The 14,447-nt window shown below is 42.8% G+C and overlaps 1 protein-coding gene across 2 annotated transcripts in view; it reads right to left on the bottom strand.

Moving 5' to 3' along the window:
• The window catches only part of kif26ba (kinesin family member 26Ba), a 126,404-nt gene that overhangs the window by 14,441 nt on the left and 97,516 nt on the right, over window positions 1-14,447 (bottom strand). For both annotated transcript variants that reach the window (XM_036593107.1, XM_036593108.1), the window contains exons 8-9: window positions 8,507-8,769; window positions 3,251-3,434 (exon numbers count right to left, since the gene is read on the bottom strand). In XM_036593107.1, the coding sequence (XP_036449000.1) occupies window positions 3,251-3,434; window positions 8,507-8,769 (447 nt within the window). The remainder of the gene's footprint in view (window positions 1-3,250; window positions 3,435-8,506; window positions 8,770-14,447) is intronic.

Below are 14,447 nucleotides of genomic sequence, written 5' to 3'. Positions count from 1 at the left end.
GTCTAAAGACTACTACACACCATCTAAAGACTACCGCACACCATCTAAAGTATAATGCACACCATCTAAAGACTACTGCACACCATCTAAAGACTACTGCACACCATCTAAAGAGTACCACACACCATCTAAAGACTACTGCACACCATCTAAAGAGTACCACACACCATCTAAAGACTACTGCACACCATCTAAAGAGTACCACACACCATCTAAAGACTACTGCACACTGTCTAAAGACTACTGCACACCATCTAAAGACTACTGCACACTGTCTAAAGACTACTGCACACCATCTAGACTACTACACACCATCTAAAGACTTCTGCAGCTGTCTAAGAACTACTGCACACTGTCTAAATACTACCACACAGCACACCACCTAAATCAACCTATGATGAAATACAGTGTAGCTGCTGAAATACAGTGTAGCTGGGCTGAGATACAGTGTAGCTGCTGAAATACAGTGTAGCTGGGCTGAAATACAGTGTAGCTGGGCTGAGATACAGTGTAGCTGCTGAAATACAGTGTAGCTGGGCTGAGATACAGTGTAGCTGCTAAAATACAGTGTAGCTGCTGAAATACAGTGTAGCTGGGCTGAGATACAGTGTAGCTGCTGAAATACAGTGTAGCTGCTGAAATACAGTGTAACTGGGCTGAAATACAGTGTAGCTGGGCTGAGATACAGTGTAGCTGCTGAAATACAGTGTAACTGGGCTGAAATACAGTGTAGCTGCTGAAATACAGTGTAGCTGCTGAAATACAGTGTAACTGGGCTGAAATACAGTATAGCTGCTGAAATACAGTGTAGCTGCTGAAATACAGTGTAACTGGGCTGAAATATAGTGTAGCTGCTGAAATACAGTGTAACTGGGCTGAAATATAGTGTAGCTGCTGAAATACAGTGTAACTGGGCTGAAATACAGTATAGCTGCTGAAATACAGTGTAGCTGCTGAAATACAGTGTAACTGGGCTGAAATATAGTGTAGCTGGCTGAGATACAGTGTAACTGGGCTGAAATATAGTGTAGCTGGCTGAAATACAGTGTAGCTGGGCTGAGATACAGTGTAGCTAGGCTGGTAACATTAGCTAACAGATGAGCTAACAGATGATTTATCTGTTTATCTTAAACACTGGCATAAATTTAAAGACACCTACTGTGGTTTAGTGTTCTGTGTTTAATACAGTGCAGCGACAGTGAGATGCTGAGTGGCGTCACTGTGTCCAGCAGCTGCAGCTTTAAGAGTCCTTTTTTTGGAATAACTCGTGTTCAGAATGAAGGAACAGCATAATCACATTCAACAAACTCACAAACAGTTTAATCACAGGAAACGAGGGAGAATCATCGTGACGCAGATACAGTTTCTGAGGAGCAGCTCTAACACAGCGATCATTCATCAACATGCTGAAAGCTGGATCAGCTCTGCGCTCCTCCTCACTCTGACCTCCTTCTGCTCAGTCTGGACTCCAGTCCAATCTGCACTCCGCTAAAGCCAACACTGAAACATCTGGATCTGCTTCACCTGCCTCAGAGGCAGCTGTGGCTGACGCACACTTTCCTGCGCTAAGAGAAATTAGCACTGCTCTCCTGAAATAGCTCGACATCTTCACAGGCACGCGCAGCCCGCTAACGCTAACGCTAGCACCTTCAGCGACAGGGCCTCTATGAGATCGAGCTCTGTTTATACTGCAGCGTTTGGGACGGTGGGGCGGAGGAAGAGTGTGATATTGAATTTGGGAGGGTGGGCGTGTTGAGCACAGGCAGGGCGGGGCTTAATGGACGCCTTTAACGAGCTGCCCATAACGATGCTAATTATTAGACTATTAGAGGTTCAGACTAATGGCGCTGAACAGAGTGCACATCCTGTTCAGTCCTGAGAGATTTACACAGATACGAGCTGCTGTTCTCAGCTCTGCAACAACAGAGGACAAAAACAGACGAACACTGGATAACAAACACAAAAGATCATGTGATTTCAGTGACGTTAGTCGGCTTTATGAAGCAACAAGGGAGTGAATTAAGAAGCTAATTCCGCCTGCTGGTCAGGTCTTACAATTAAGTAGAACATTTATCAATGAACACAAAATAAACACAAAACTTTATATTAAAGAGATAGTTTATCCAAAAATCAGCTGCCCCCACTCTCACCCCCCACCCCCACCCCTTACTCCAAATATAATCAGCCATGATGTGTTTGGTGTCTGAGGTCTGCTTCTTTAGTCTAATGTAGCTAACATGTCCACAATGTCCACAATGCTTAGACCTATGGCTCAGTTGGGGGGGGGGTGACATCCCTCATACCAAAAAAAACACAAATCTGTGAGATAATTATGTTATTTATCATAAATCCATTACAGATGTTTGCGATTTACACTCCAAATGCGTTGGAGGTATAAGTCTAAATATGATTATATAATATATACAGTCATTATGGCTGTATAGAAGATTTTGAACACTGGTCAAAGTCTATGTTGTGTGATTTTCTGAGTGATACTAAGTGTAAATAAACAGTAACGGTGTATTAAATATGCAGCAGTGTGTCTCTGTGGAGGATGTGTAACTTCTTCACACTCAGAAAATCAACAACAACATGGAATTTGACTGGGGTGCACAAACTTCTGCACACAACCGTATAACAAATCAATCAAAAATGTGCATTAAAGAAAAATACAAAAGTAAATAAATAAAGAAGATATTAGGAAAACATTGTAATGACATTATATTATAAAGAATAGAAATTAAACGATAAACAACCTAAACGATAATTTGATTCCACCATCTCTAAATTTAACTACTGCTTATACTCCACCAATTAGCAGAGTGCTAACTGCAGGTCTACATCACTGCACACACCTAATCCAGTGATCTCTCACAGCCTTGCTAACTGGTGGGGTATCAGCTTCCATTACCTTGTTACCTACATTAGCTCCAGTGCTAAAACTGAAGAGGCCTAACACGGAACTGACCGTGTTAGGAGTGGTCAGTAGATGTGTGTAGTCTCTGGTGTGGTCAGTAGATGTGAGTAGCCTCTGGTGTGGTCAGTAGTTGTGCGTAGTCTCTGGTGTGGTCAGTAGATGTGTGTAGTCTCTGGAGTGGTCAGTAGATGTGTGTAGTCTCTGGTGTGGTCAGTAGATGTGTGTGGTCTCTGGTGTGGTCAGTAGATGTGTGTGGTCTCTGGTGTGGTCAGTAGTTGTGTGTAGTCTCTGGTGTGGTCAGTAGATGTGTGTATAGAGTGCGGCTGTACTCACTGCCTCCTTTGCCGGTTTTCTCCATGCGGTACTGGTAAATGTGGAGGGTGAAGAGCATGTGCGAGTTCCGGTGTTCCTCCTCGTCGTAGTCCGGCCGGCTGCTGTAGCGGGAGGCGATGGCTGCGTCCAGGAAGAAAGCAGCTTTCTCTGCTGTCGGAGCTCTCAGCTCACTCTGATTCTGCAGCTGAACCAGAACAGCAGACACGTCAGTAACTCTTCATAACAGACTGATAAATATAAATATAAATATAAATATAAATATAACATTACTGTCAGAACGAAACCTCAGATCTCCAATAAAATAGTTTTTCAGGAAACAGGAAAAACATTGTATCCATGTTTCTATGATGTAACTGACAGTAATGACATAATGATGTAGTTGATCTGACAGCAATAATATCCTAAAGCAAGCCATGAGAGCCGTGGGTCACTGTGATTTTATTGCAGTGAAGGGTGTTTTTAGGCAAAGTGGAGTAAAACCCCTTCTGCGTGATAAAATCACTGTAATGTGCGCCTCGAGTGGCTTAGGGCTTTTATAAAAGCTTTTATAAAATGGTGGCCAACATAAAATACGATAAAATACACACACGTTCTGTGAATAATTATTAGTTATTATTAATAATAGTCAACATAAAAGTATTCCATCAAGAAATGTAGCTCCTTTAGAGTGTGGTATCGTTACCAAGCAACCATGGACTAAATGAGGAGAAGAACGTTTGGTCGCCTGTCATTTCATGAACTTTTTAACTTTCTGTTGTATTATAATGAACATATGCAGAAACTTTCACTTTATAAGCACTTTTTGGTGACCAAATTACCATCGTGAGTCTTATTTAGCACCAATCCAGTGGCGCCCTCTTCTCACACAGGGGCTCAAATGGCCCCCTGCTCCTACGGGTGCACTACGGAGGAACATAAAAACTGACTCCTGCAGCCCAACAGAGAATAATACAGCTAAGAAACAGTCATCTGGGACTCAGACTGTTTGGCTGTAGAGGCTAGAATCTCTGCACTTCCCTAGCGCACTGTTTAGGGAATACAGAGCTGTTAGAAACTCAGTCTGGCTTTGACGCGATTTCTGACTGAAACATGGACGTTTGAAGTGTGAGAGACATTATAGTGACATTTTTAGACTTTTATACTGCAGTTTTACAGTGAATCATACTGTAGGTACTTTAATTCAAGCCTGTGATATTAATGATGGAGCTATTCAGCATGTTTAGCTATCTTTTAGCCTGTTAGCTAGTTGACCAGCCTGGTTCTAGATAAGAACATAAGCTGTCAGCCCCTCAGTTTAACCAAAACTGGGTTCTAACTTCATCAGTACACTCGGTGCTCCATGTGAGCAGCATTAGAGTCAGAGATGACTCATTAACAGCAGAAGGACTTTCTGTGAAGTGGTGCAGTGATACGGAGTTCAGTTGCTGTAAGGTGGTCACAGGTATACGAATATTCTCTATTTTAAAACAGCTTCAAATGCAGCTCAGTCAGTCAGACTGAAGGACTGGAATCAGTTTTTTAAACTCATATTTATACTACCAAAAGTTCAGAATCGCTGTTTTTGGTCAAATAAAATCAACACTGTTGCAGATAACATAATAAATTGATATTAATATGATGTGACTTTTCATTTTAGAGAATAGACGCCACTGGTAGACCATCACTTCTAACTAACTACCACGCTGCACTCGCAGGGATATAGACCACCGAGGACCACTGGATAATCTGGACTAGAAGGTAGTTAAGGAGTCAAATTCTGAATGTTGTTACAATGTGAGGTAACACTGCTAACACACTGCACTGACACCATAAGACTGGCCTCACCAGTTACCTCAAACAGACCGGCAGGCTCTGTCCAGTGTGGTAGTTTAGAGGCGTTTGTCTGGTTCAGTCTGTAGTTTGAGGAGCTGGTGTTGAGTAGCTCGAGTAGACCTACTTTTATATGACGTCATTTCAGCACAGCAGTGTTAGCTCACTATTAGCATTGTACTGTAACTGTACTTTGACTGTGAAACGACCTTGTAATTTGGAGGGTTCAGTGACTCTGCAGTGTTTACCAAATGGTGTGATGGTGACAGTGTTCAAAAACAGCATTCAAGTTTTAGGCAAAACCAGCTTTGGTCTGTAGTCTGGGTTCCATGTCTGGGAATGTCACTGACTATAAAAATCACTGTTTACAACCTCATGTGATTTAAATAATTAAAGCTGTAAAAAGTTGAGAAATTAGAAAGAACAGAAGTTAACGATAGATCAACATCGCTATTCAGCCAGTTAGCTATATAAGCTAGCTACAGAAACACTACAATAACAGGGATAAAGACACTCCAGACGCACATCAGTCTGCAGTCGGCGTATAAGGAATTCTGCATCTAAGCAGTTCATTTTATGGGAAAAGTGAAAAGTGCTTTCAGAAATCGCCGCTCGACCAAATCTCAAGAATGTTTCAAACCCAAAATGTTCTGTCTGACAAATATTTATCTTCTGAATGTCACTGGATCCACACCCACAATGTTCCCGCAACTTTGGCTAGCATTACCTATTCGTTCTAATAAAGTAATTATATTTAGAAAAAATATAATATTCTTAACATATTCTCAAAAAAATTCTAGCTGGGCTCTTATATGTTTCAAATAAAAGGCAGGAAGCTGTAAAGTTCAGAAGTTATAGAGAATGGTAGCTAATGATACATCAGCATTGCTAATCAGTCAGTTATCTAAGTAAGCCAGCTACAGAAACATCACAATATTAGGGATAAAGACCACTGAGGTCATATGTCACTCTGTAGTCTGCGTCATGCCCATATAAGGAAATCTGTGTCTAAGCTGTTTATTGTTATGGGAAAAGCGAAGTGCTTTCAAAAATCGATGCTCAGTCAAATCCCAAAAATGTTCCAAACCCAACAAAGATTTTTCCTCTGAATGTCGCTGGATCCTCGGAAATACGAAGTCAAATGACACAAAATCTCAGAAGTCCATATGTGGTAGCAGATAACATTCCCACAACTTTGGCTAACGTTACCTACACGTTCTGAAACGGTAATAACATTCCCAGAACATTTTAGAACAAAACAGTTCTAGCTGGGGTTTCATATGTTTCAAATATTTGGTAGGAAGCTGTAAAATGTTAAGAAAGTATAGAGGATGGAGGTAAACGATAGATCAGCCTCACTAATCAGCCCACTAGCTATGTTAGCTAGCTATGGAAACAATTCCAGGAATTCGGACGTTCTTAGAGTTCTGGGAAAGCTCTGAATGGAGATGCAGCCTCAGGTGTCCCTCGCGCCGCCATCTCGTCCTGATCAGGAGCTCGGTGAGGAACATGGAGCTGCGTGTGGATGAAGTGTTTTTCCGAGAGCAGATTACAGCTGATTTCTGGGGGATTACACAGATAGGGTTGTCTCCGCTAACTAATCCATTCAGCACGTGAAGGCATTTTGCTCGACAATGACAGCTTTATTGGGAGTTGATTGCAGAATTAGCGGAGATAATCCCTAAACGAGCGCGAGAAAATGTCCTTACAGGCAAAACAGTGTGACGAGTATATTAAACCTACTGCTCTCAAACCAGCGCAGACCACCAAGTCTCAGAGTCAGAGACCGCCGGCAGCGTTCCTCCAGAGAGCTCCGGCTTTTTGTTATCTTTCAGAAAGCGTTGATTTAACACATAAAACTGTCAGCTCCGCCACGTCTGTCGGCTCATTCACGGCTATGAACACGACACATTCACAACACACACACACACACACACACACACACACACACACACATACACACACACACACACACACACACACACACACACACACTCTGCTCCAGGCGCTGCGATTAAAGCAGTAGTTTTACACTGTTCCCCTTCACTCTGACACAGTTAGCAGGCATGCCGTTAGCACAATGCTAATTGGTGGGGATATCGGATTCCACTACTTGTTAGCTACAGTCACATGCAAAAGTTTGCACACCCCTTTTCCATATGGGAAAATAATTTTCCAATAAATAATTCCAAATGTATTTATCAAATGAGCTTTTGCACGAAAATCTATGAAAATGGCCAAAACACTTATTTAATTACATATATTTTTAAATGCATTTATTAGTATTAATACTAACCAGGAGAACAACCTCTCTCTCAATGTCTCAAGCTCAGTGGACAGGAAACAAGAGAAAGTGCACCCCCCCATCACCATCAACAGAGCCACTGTAGAGGGTCAGCAGCTTCAAGTTCCTCGGTGCTCACATCTCAGAGGAGCTGACATGGAGCGAACACACCACACGGGTGGTGAGGAAGGCACAACAGCGCCTCTTCTTCCTCAGGCAGCTGAAGAGGTTTGGCATGAACCCCCGCATCCTCAGAACATTCTACTCATGTACTGTGGAGAGCGTTCTAACAGCTCCATCACCTCCTGGTATGGGAACTGCACTGCCATTGAGCAGAAAGCTCTGCAGAGGGTGGTGTGGACAGTCCAGCACATCACCGGGGTCCAGCTCCCAAACCTCCTGGATTTGCACACCAGCCGCTGCCTGAGGAAGACCAGGAGGATTCTGAAGGACTCCACCCACCCAAACCACTGTCTGTTCTCACAGCTGCTGAGCAGGGAGGAGATACAGAAGCATAAAAGTCCAGAACCAGCTGGTTCCGAGAGTTTCTTCCCCCAGGCCATCAGGCTGCTGAACAGCCAGTAGTGCTGGTGTATCGGTCAGTAGGCCTGTCACTGCACCTCTGAGTCATAATCAGTATCAGTACTACAACACTCGCTTCTGTCCTGTTAAAGGATCATTTGATCAGATTTAAATGAAGATACTGGAACACAAATTCATTTCTAAAGGTATCAGACAGTGAAGAGCATCAGACAGGATTCTGGATATTTTCATACATTTTCAAATGGATTTGATAAACATATTTACATACAGTTATTTTTGTACAGGACATTTCTATGTGTAATATTTCTCCAAACATTTTAAAATAAATGCATTCTAAAATTATATTTTGGTGTTTAGAGTGAATTTCAGAAACTAATGCGCTCTGGTGTCCATGCTGAACTAATGCTAACCCCAAAAGACTGGCCGTTCCTTTATGTCCGCTGCCGTGAAAACAAAGTGGACGAGTTCAGGTGAAGAGGATGTGATCGAGGGTCTGCTGAGTTACGTTTTGACTGAAACACTCAGCTAAACTGGATAACATCAGCACAGTTTGCTTTGTCTGCATGTATCTGTGCCGATACTACTAGTGGACAGGTGTGTGTCCTGTATAAGTGCCCTACCTGCATGCCACAGATGGGGTCCTCACAGAGATAGACACCAGGTGACTGGCCGTCCTGCAGGCTGCCCGTGGCCACCTCAGACAGCAAGTCCTTCAGGTTCTCGTCTTTACCCCACACCTCCACAGCTGAGACGCGGACGGAGAACCGTGCCCCAGTCTTCTCCTTCCGCTCGTTAATGATCTTGAAGAGCCAGGAGATGGCGCACGGGATGATCCCCAGGTTCTGCATGGAGTCGTCTTTTCCGATCATGGTATAGGACTTTCCTGCGCAGAGACACAGAGAGAACCGTGTTAATACAGAGACACAGAGAGAACCGTGTTAATACAGAGACGCAGAGAGAACCGTGTTAATACAGAGACGCAGAGAGAACCGTGTTAATACAGAGACACAGAGAGAACCGTGTTAATACAGAGACGCAGACAGAACCATGTTAATACAGAGACGCAGAGAGAGCTGGGTTAACAGCACAGAGACTGAGAGAACCGAGTTATCAACACAGAGCCACAGAGAGAACCATTTTATCAGCACAGAGACACAAAGGCTGCGTTTACACAGCAGGTAAAAGTGGCCCAAATCCGATTTTTTTGTTTGTCTGTTCAGATTATCTTTTAAATGTGACCTGTTTGCGACATCAGTCTGAACAGATCAGCTCCTAAACCGACCCGCATGCGCAAAAGAACAGCGCTTCACATGGCGCCTCATCCAAGGGTAAACACTCATGACGGCCAGTGAACGCCAGTCGCTCACGGAGCTTCAGTTTCGTCTTCACCAGCATCACAGGAGCGATTATGAAGTTCCAGCGGTTGACAGCTGGACTCATCACCCACAGTGTGCTTTCGACTTCGCTGTAAAAGGGCTCGTTATTCGGCCGCTTCTTTGGTTCGAGTCCTCGGATTCTTTAAACTGTTCTCTGACGCTGCAGCCTCGGGCTCCTCATTTCAATCACGGAGCGGTTTGAGTCTCTTCTAATGTTTTGGTACAGAAACATCAGACTAAATGTTTGGGATCGAGTCTCAGATCGCGTAAAATATGCATGAATCGATTGGCTGTTCAGACTGAGCCGCACTGCCGCAGATCGGATACGTATCGGATTTCAGTACCACATATGAAAGCGTCTCAGATCGGAATTGAAAATGTCAGATTCAGTGTGTTTATCTGTTCACACTGACACACAGACACACATCTGTGTCACATTTGAGGAAAAAGATCGGATTTGGGCCACTTTTACCTGCTGTGTGAACGCAGACAAAGAGAACTGGTCTGTCAGCTCAGAGACTCAAAGAGAACCATGTTATCGGGCGCCAGAATGTAACAGCTGCACTTTTTAAGGTGGAACGGAAAAGTCGACTGTCAGGTGATGTTTATTTATCTGTCCGTGGAAATTTGTCTGTAAGTTTCTACATTTTATAGAAATACAGCTGTGCTAGCTGTGCAGTGCTAATTTGTGGAATATAAGTGTCTATTACTTGTTAGCACTTCAGCGCTAAAACTGAAGATACAAACTTCAGACAGCGAACACGTCTACATTCAGTCAAAGATTTGATATTATTGATATTATTAAAGCGTGGGGATTTGGAGCCCCCTCTGGTGAAAGAACATTTGGTAACGTCGACCTCCACAAGCGGATGAATCTGAGTTTTTGAGGCCTTTATAGAGAATTCAGAGAGAACTAAGTGTAAACTGGGTGAAGGAGCGTCTCTGAGGATGTGAGTGAATTATCTACTACAGTCATCACATCTTCATCAGTATGATGTTGATTCTGAGATCATTTGAGGCCGAAACATCGAGCCGGACCTTCTTTTAGAGTCTGTGTGTGATGTTAATACGTAAAGACGTACGACGTGGAGTGAAAAACTCGTCGCCTCTGACTTTTAAATGATGATTTCAGGCTTTACAGGCGACTCACAGCAGAACACACTCAGCATGTTTTAGTGTTTATATTCTCCTCACTCAGTAACGACACTTGTTTCAGTTTTAACAGAAAATATCATACAGTGCAGCTTTAAGGTATCACTTTAATGTCCAGGCTCACTCTGTGACGTACCGCAGGCTGAGAGTTCTAATCTGAGCTGCTAAAAGTACTTTATTAAAAGCGCTCTAACTCTGACAGCTTCCTCAGCCTAAATAGCGCAGCGTCTGGCCCTTTTCACAACTCGCTTTCAAAGTGAAGCTTCTCTTCCAGCCTCCGAGTTCTGCTGTAAACCTCAGCGACACCCTGGAAAACAGTCTCAGAATGACTAAAAATCCATTAAAGCGTGAAACGCGTGGTGAGATTAGCATAATCACCTTTCCAACTTTCCTGACACGGAAACGTCCCGTAACATCACCAATTTACCAGAATATCTCTGTCAGTGTGCTGGCATCGGCCATGTGCTGCCACGCTCGAGTACGTTCACACGTCGCGCCAACGCTGGGCATCAATGAGCAGCCGGAGCAGCGGGCAGTGCCAGGCCAGATGCCAGCGCCTGAAATCCCACTGTGGGCACAAGAGGATCAAAGGTGGCACCCTGACAAAGCCCATCTGCCCTGCAGGCTCTCAGAGCAGATCTGACTTCAGAAGGTGGCTCGGACGCATGAGCGAGTCTGTCTGCATAAACAACAGATACTGACCGAAACGTTGACCAGCGCTGTACGACTGATTAAACACGAAAAAGAAAACAGTATTCAGAATAGAAATGTCAGCTGCAGCAGCGATAAACACACATACAACACATAGACACACTTTAGACTAATAAACAACAACAATAACAACAACAATAAGCCCCTTTTCCTGCGGGTGCACGCCTCCCATGATCTTCTCACGAGCTTCTTCAGGCCAGCGCCAGCCAGTAGCGGTTCACTACAATATTACCAATATACATAAAATATAATAATGAATATTAGCCCAAAGTGCAGACTTTCATCTTTAACCTGAGGGTATTTACCTCCGAACTGAGCGAACTGTCTAGAAATTACAACTGTTTTCACACAGAACCCCCACGCCTCATTTTTGGGCTGTGATTTTATGAAGTGACTGGACAAACTGACCTATTTACCTAATCAGAGCCATCGCTTCACTGCTTTTCTCCTTTTCTGTATTTCAATATTTCATACTAATGATAAAACATTATTCTCTGTCCATTTTGCTCTTTTGTTACTGTTTGCTATCCAGTGTCGACCAGAGGAGGATGGGTTCCCCATTTGAGTCTTGGTTCCTCTCAAGGTTTCTTCTTTTGCTCTTAGGGAGTTTTTCTTGCCACTGTTGCCATCGGTCACGTTCATACGGACTCAGACACGGATCTTTGTGTAAAGCTGCTTTGTGACAACTACCAGGTTTTTCAGTGTAAACTCTCACTCTGATTTCTTTCGTTTCTCTCAGTCTGAGTATGTGTGAAAACAGAGCGCCGTCCCGGGAACTGCGAGCAGCGTTTAACACAGTGTTCAACACAGAACCCGCGAGACCAACACAGCACTTTTGGAGCGATGCTGAAACCAAACACAAGATTAATGAAATGAAGGGTTTAAATATTCTTCATCTTTTAGGTTCATATTTTCGGATAAAGTGACTTGATGTTTTAATAAAAAGCCGCTCACGAAGTTTTACATTACGTTTACGTCGCGTCTTCTTCTGTGAGTTTATTGACTCATGTAGACCCGGAGTTTCCCGATTATCTGATTACGCGTTGATCGACTGCCTGAAGTGTGGAACCCACAGCAGACGCTGGGGTTCTTCCCTGGTGGTGCTCTGCCAGGCTTCACTGCTGTCTGCAGTGTCTGTTTGTTCTTCAGCTGTTTTACCTTCAGTTTTGCCTTCAGTGAGTGAACCTTCACTCGACTGGACTGAGGTCAGGTGACTGACTTGGCCATTGCAGAAAATTTACATTTTTTGCCTAAAAAAAGTGTGATATGTTTGGGTCATTGTCTGTCTGAACTGTGAAGCATCGTCCAATGAGTTTTGGAGATTTGAAACCAGGTCTTCAGCACAGATGTGGCTAAATCTGAGCAGACTGTACAGCCCACTGCAGAGTCCACCCTGCAGCTGTTCCCATCATCAGTAAATCCAGGAGAACCAGCTCCATTCACAGCCATACATGCCCAAAACACTACCTCCACCATGCTGGACAGACGAGGTGGAATGATCTGGATCATGAATGGCTCCTTCCTTCTCCACACTCTTCTCTGCCCATCACTGCGGTCTCTTCTCTTCACATCATTCTCTGACCAACACTGTTGTATAATTAATGAATTTATCACTTTGTATTATTAGCAGTTTCCCTTTGTGTCCTACAGCAGCATCTTTTAATAGTGTTGAGTTGTTCTTTAGGGTGGAAGGATGGACAGAAACACCTGTGGATGTTTTCAGATCTGAAGCAGCTTGATTTTCTCCTCTCTCTCAGAGATGAAAGCTTTAAGTGCTGTTTATCTGATGGGTGATGGTTTGGGGTCGACCAGGTGGTTGTTGGGAGCCCTATTTTCTCTGGAGCTTTCAATCAGTTTTTAAACTCTAGTTTTGGAAACTCACTTCGATTTTCGCGGAGCTGAGCTGAGCTGAGCTGAGCTGAGCTGAATGTTGGTGTTATTGCTGGTAATGTTTCTGTTCCTGAGACAGAGACTCACAGACCCACAGACTCACAGCTGATTTTAATATTGAATTCATTTCTCTGAATAACACTGTATGACACAGTCGGCTGAATGAAATCAGAACTTTTTATTTTCATTTGGCCAATATAAACAGTGAACTAACATTCCTCAGTAGATATTAAATATTTAATCTGGATTAAATAAACACACAAACACTATAAATAATGTAATACTGACACTGTTCAGCACACAGTCTATCAGATACCTGATTACAGCTGTGTTCTTACTCTGTGCTGCTTTACATGAAACTGTTTTAAAGGGATTTTTCAGGAAAAAAGCCTCTGTTTTGTAGCAGAAACAGATCTATGACTTGGTACCATTTTAAACGTTAAACAGAACCATTTTAAAAAGTTCTTTAAAAACTATAAATAATAGGTTCGCCTCAAATCTTTTAGGTTCTATAACAACCCATATTTCTAATAATATTTGCTGTATGTAAAATGTGTCCCTTCTAACGGGTGAATTGAACTACTGTAGCCTCTTTCCGCAGCGCCCCCTAGTGACTATTCTACCAACAGAATGGAAATCGACCAAGATATTTTTAATAAAAATTATTAAATTTGCAGCTCTGTTATCAGATCAACGACGACTCTGTCGTCTCTCTGTGTGTGAAATGTTGAGCTGCTAGTGAGCAATGAGGGGTGAAAGGGGAGGAGTGAGAGACCCCTGCTGTGAAGAACTATTCACACCTCTCCACAAAGACGGCCGTGCTGGGTTTGTGGTTTATGAGTGTCCGTGGTTCTATATAGAAAGATTTTCTTTACTAAAGAACCTTTGAAGAACCCTCTTTTTTAAGCGTGTATACAAGCTTGACATCATAACACAAAGAACCTTTTTGATGCTACATAGAACCCTTTTCAAATCACATTCACCACCAATCTGAAGCAGAGCAGTTTCACCATATAAAGAACCGTTTAAGTCTGTAAAGTTCCTACAGACTAAAACTGTGTTTCAGTGACGTGAAAACATGAGGCAGCATTTAAAACTAAAACTAATGATAAATCTAAACTGTTAAACTTCCAAATTTAAAATAAATCAGAAAGATTTAAAAAGGAAAATAAAAAATAAAAAAATGCACATATTATTTTGACTCTTTTGTAAACAGAAAGTTGCCCATTAATGATGACCGTGTTTATATTTAGTTTATTACTATCTCTATTAATGTCTTCCATTTAAACAGATCAGAACAGAATCACTGTGAATATCTTTCATCTGAAACTCTGAGTTTTAGGTAGTTTTGTAGGAGCTCAGTTCCTGATTTATTACGATGCTCCATACGTTCTTCTGTCTGTCCTGCAGAACCTCTGAGGAGAGCAGAGCT

Source organism: Colossoma macropomum, unplaced genomic scaffold, assembly GCF_904425465.1.
Source record: "Colossoma macropomum unplaced genomic scaffold, Colossoma_macropomum, whole genome shotgun sequence".
NCBI lineage: Eukaryota > Metazoa > Chordata > Actinopteri > Characiformes > Serrasalmidae > Colossoma > Colossoma macropomum.
The sequence above is the reverse complement of the archived record's forward strand: the minus strand, read 5'-3'. Positions and strand labels throughout refer to the sequence as shown.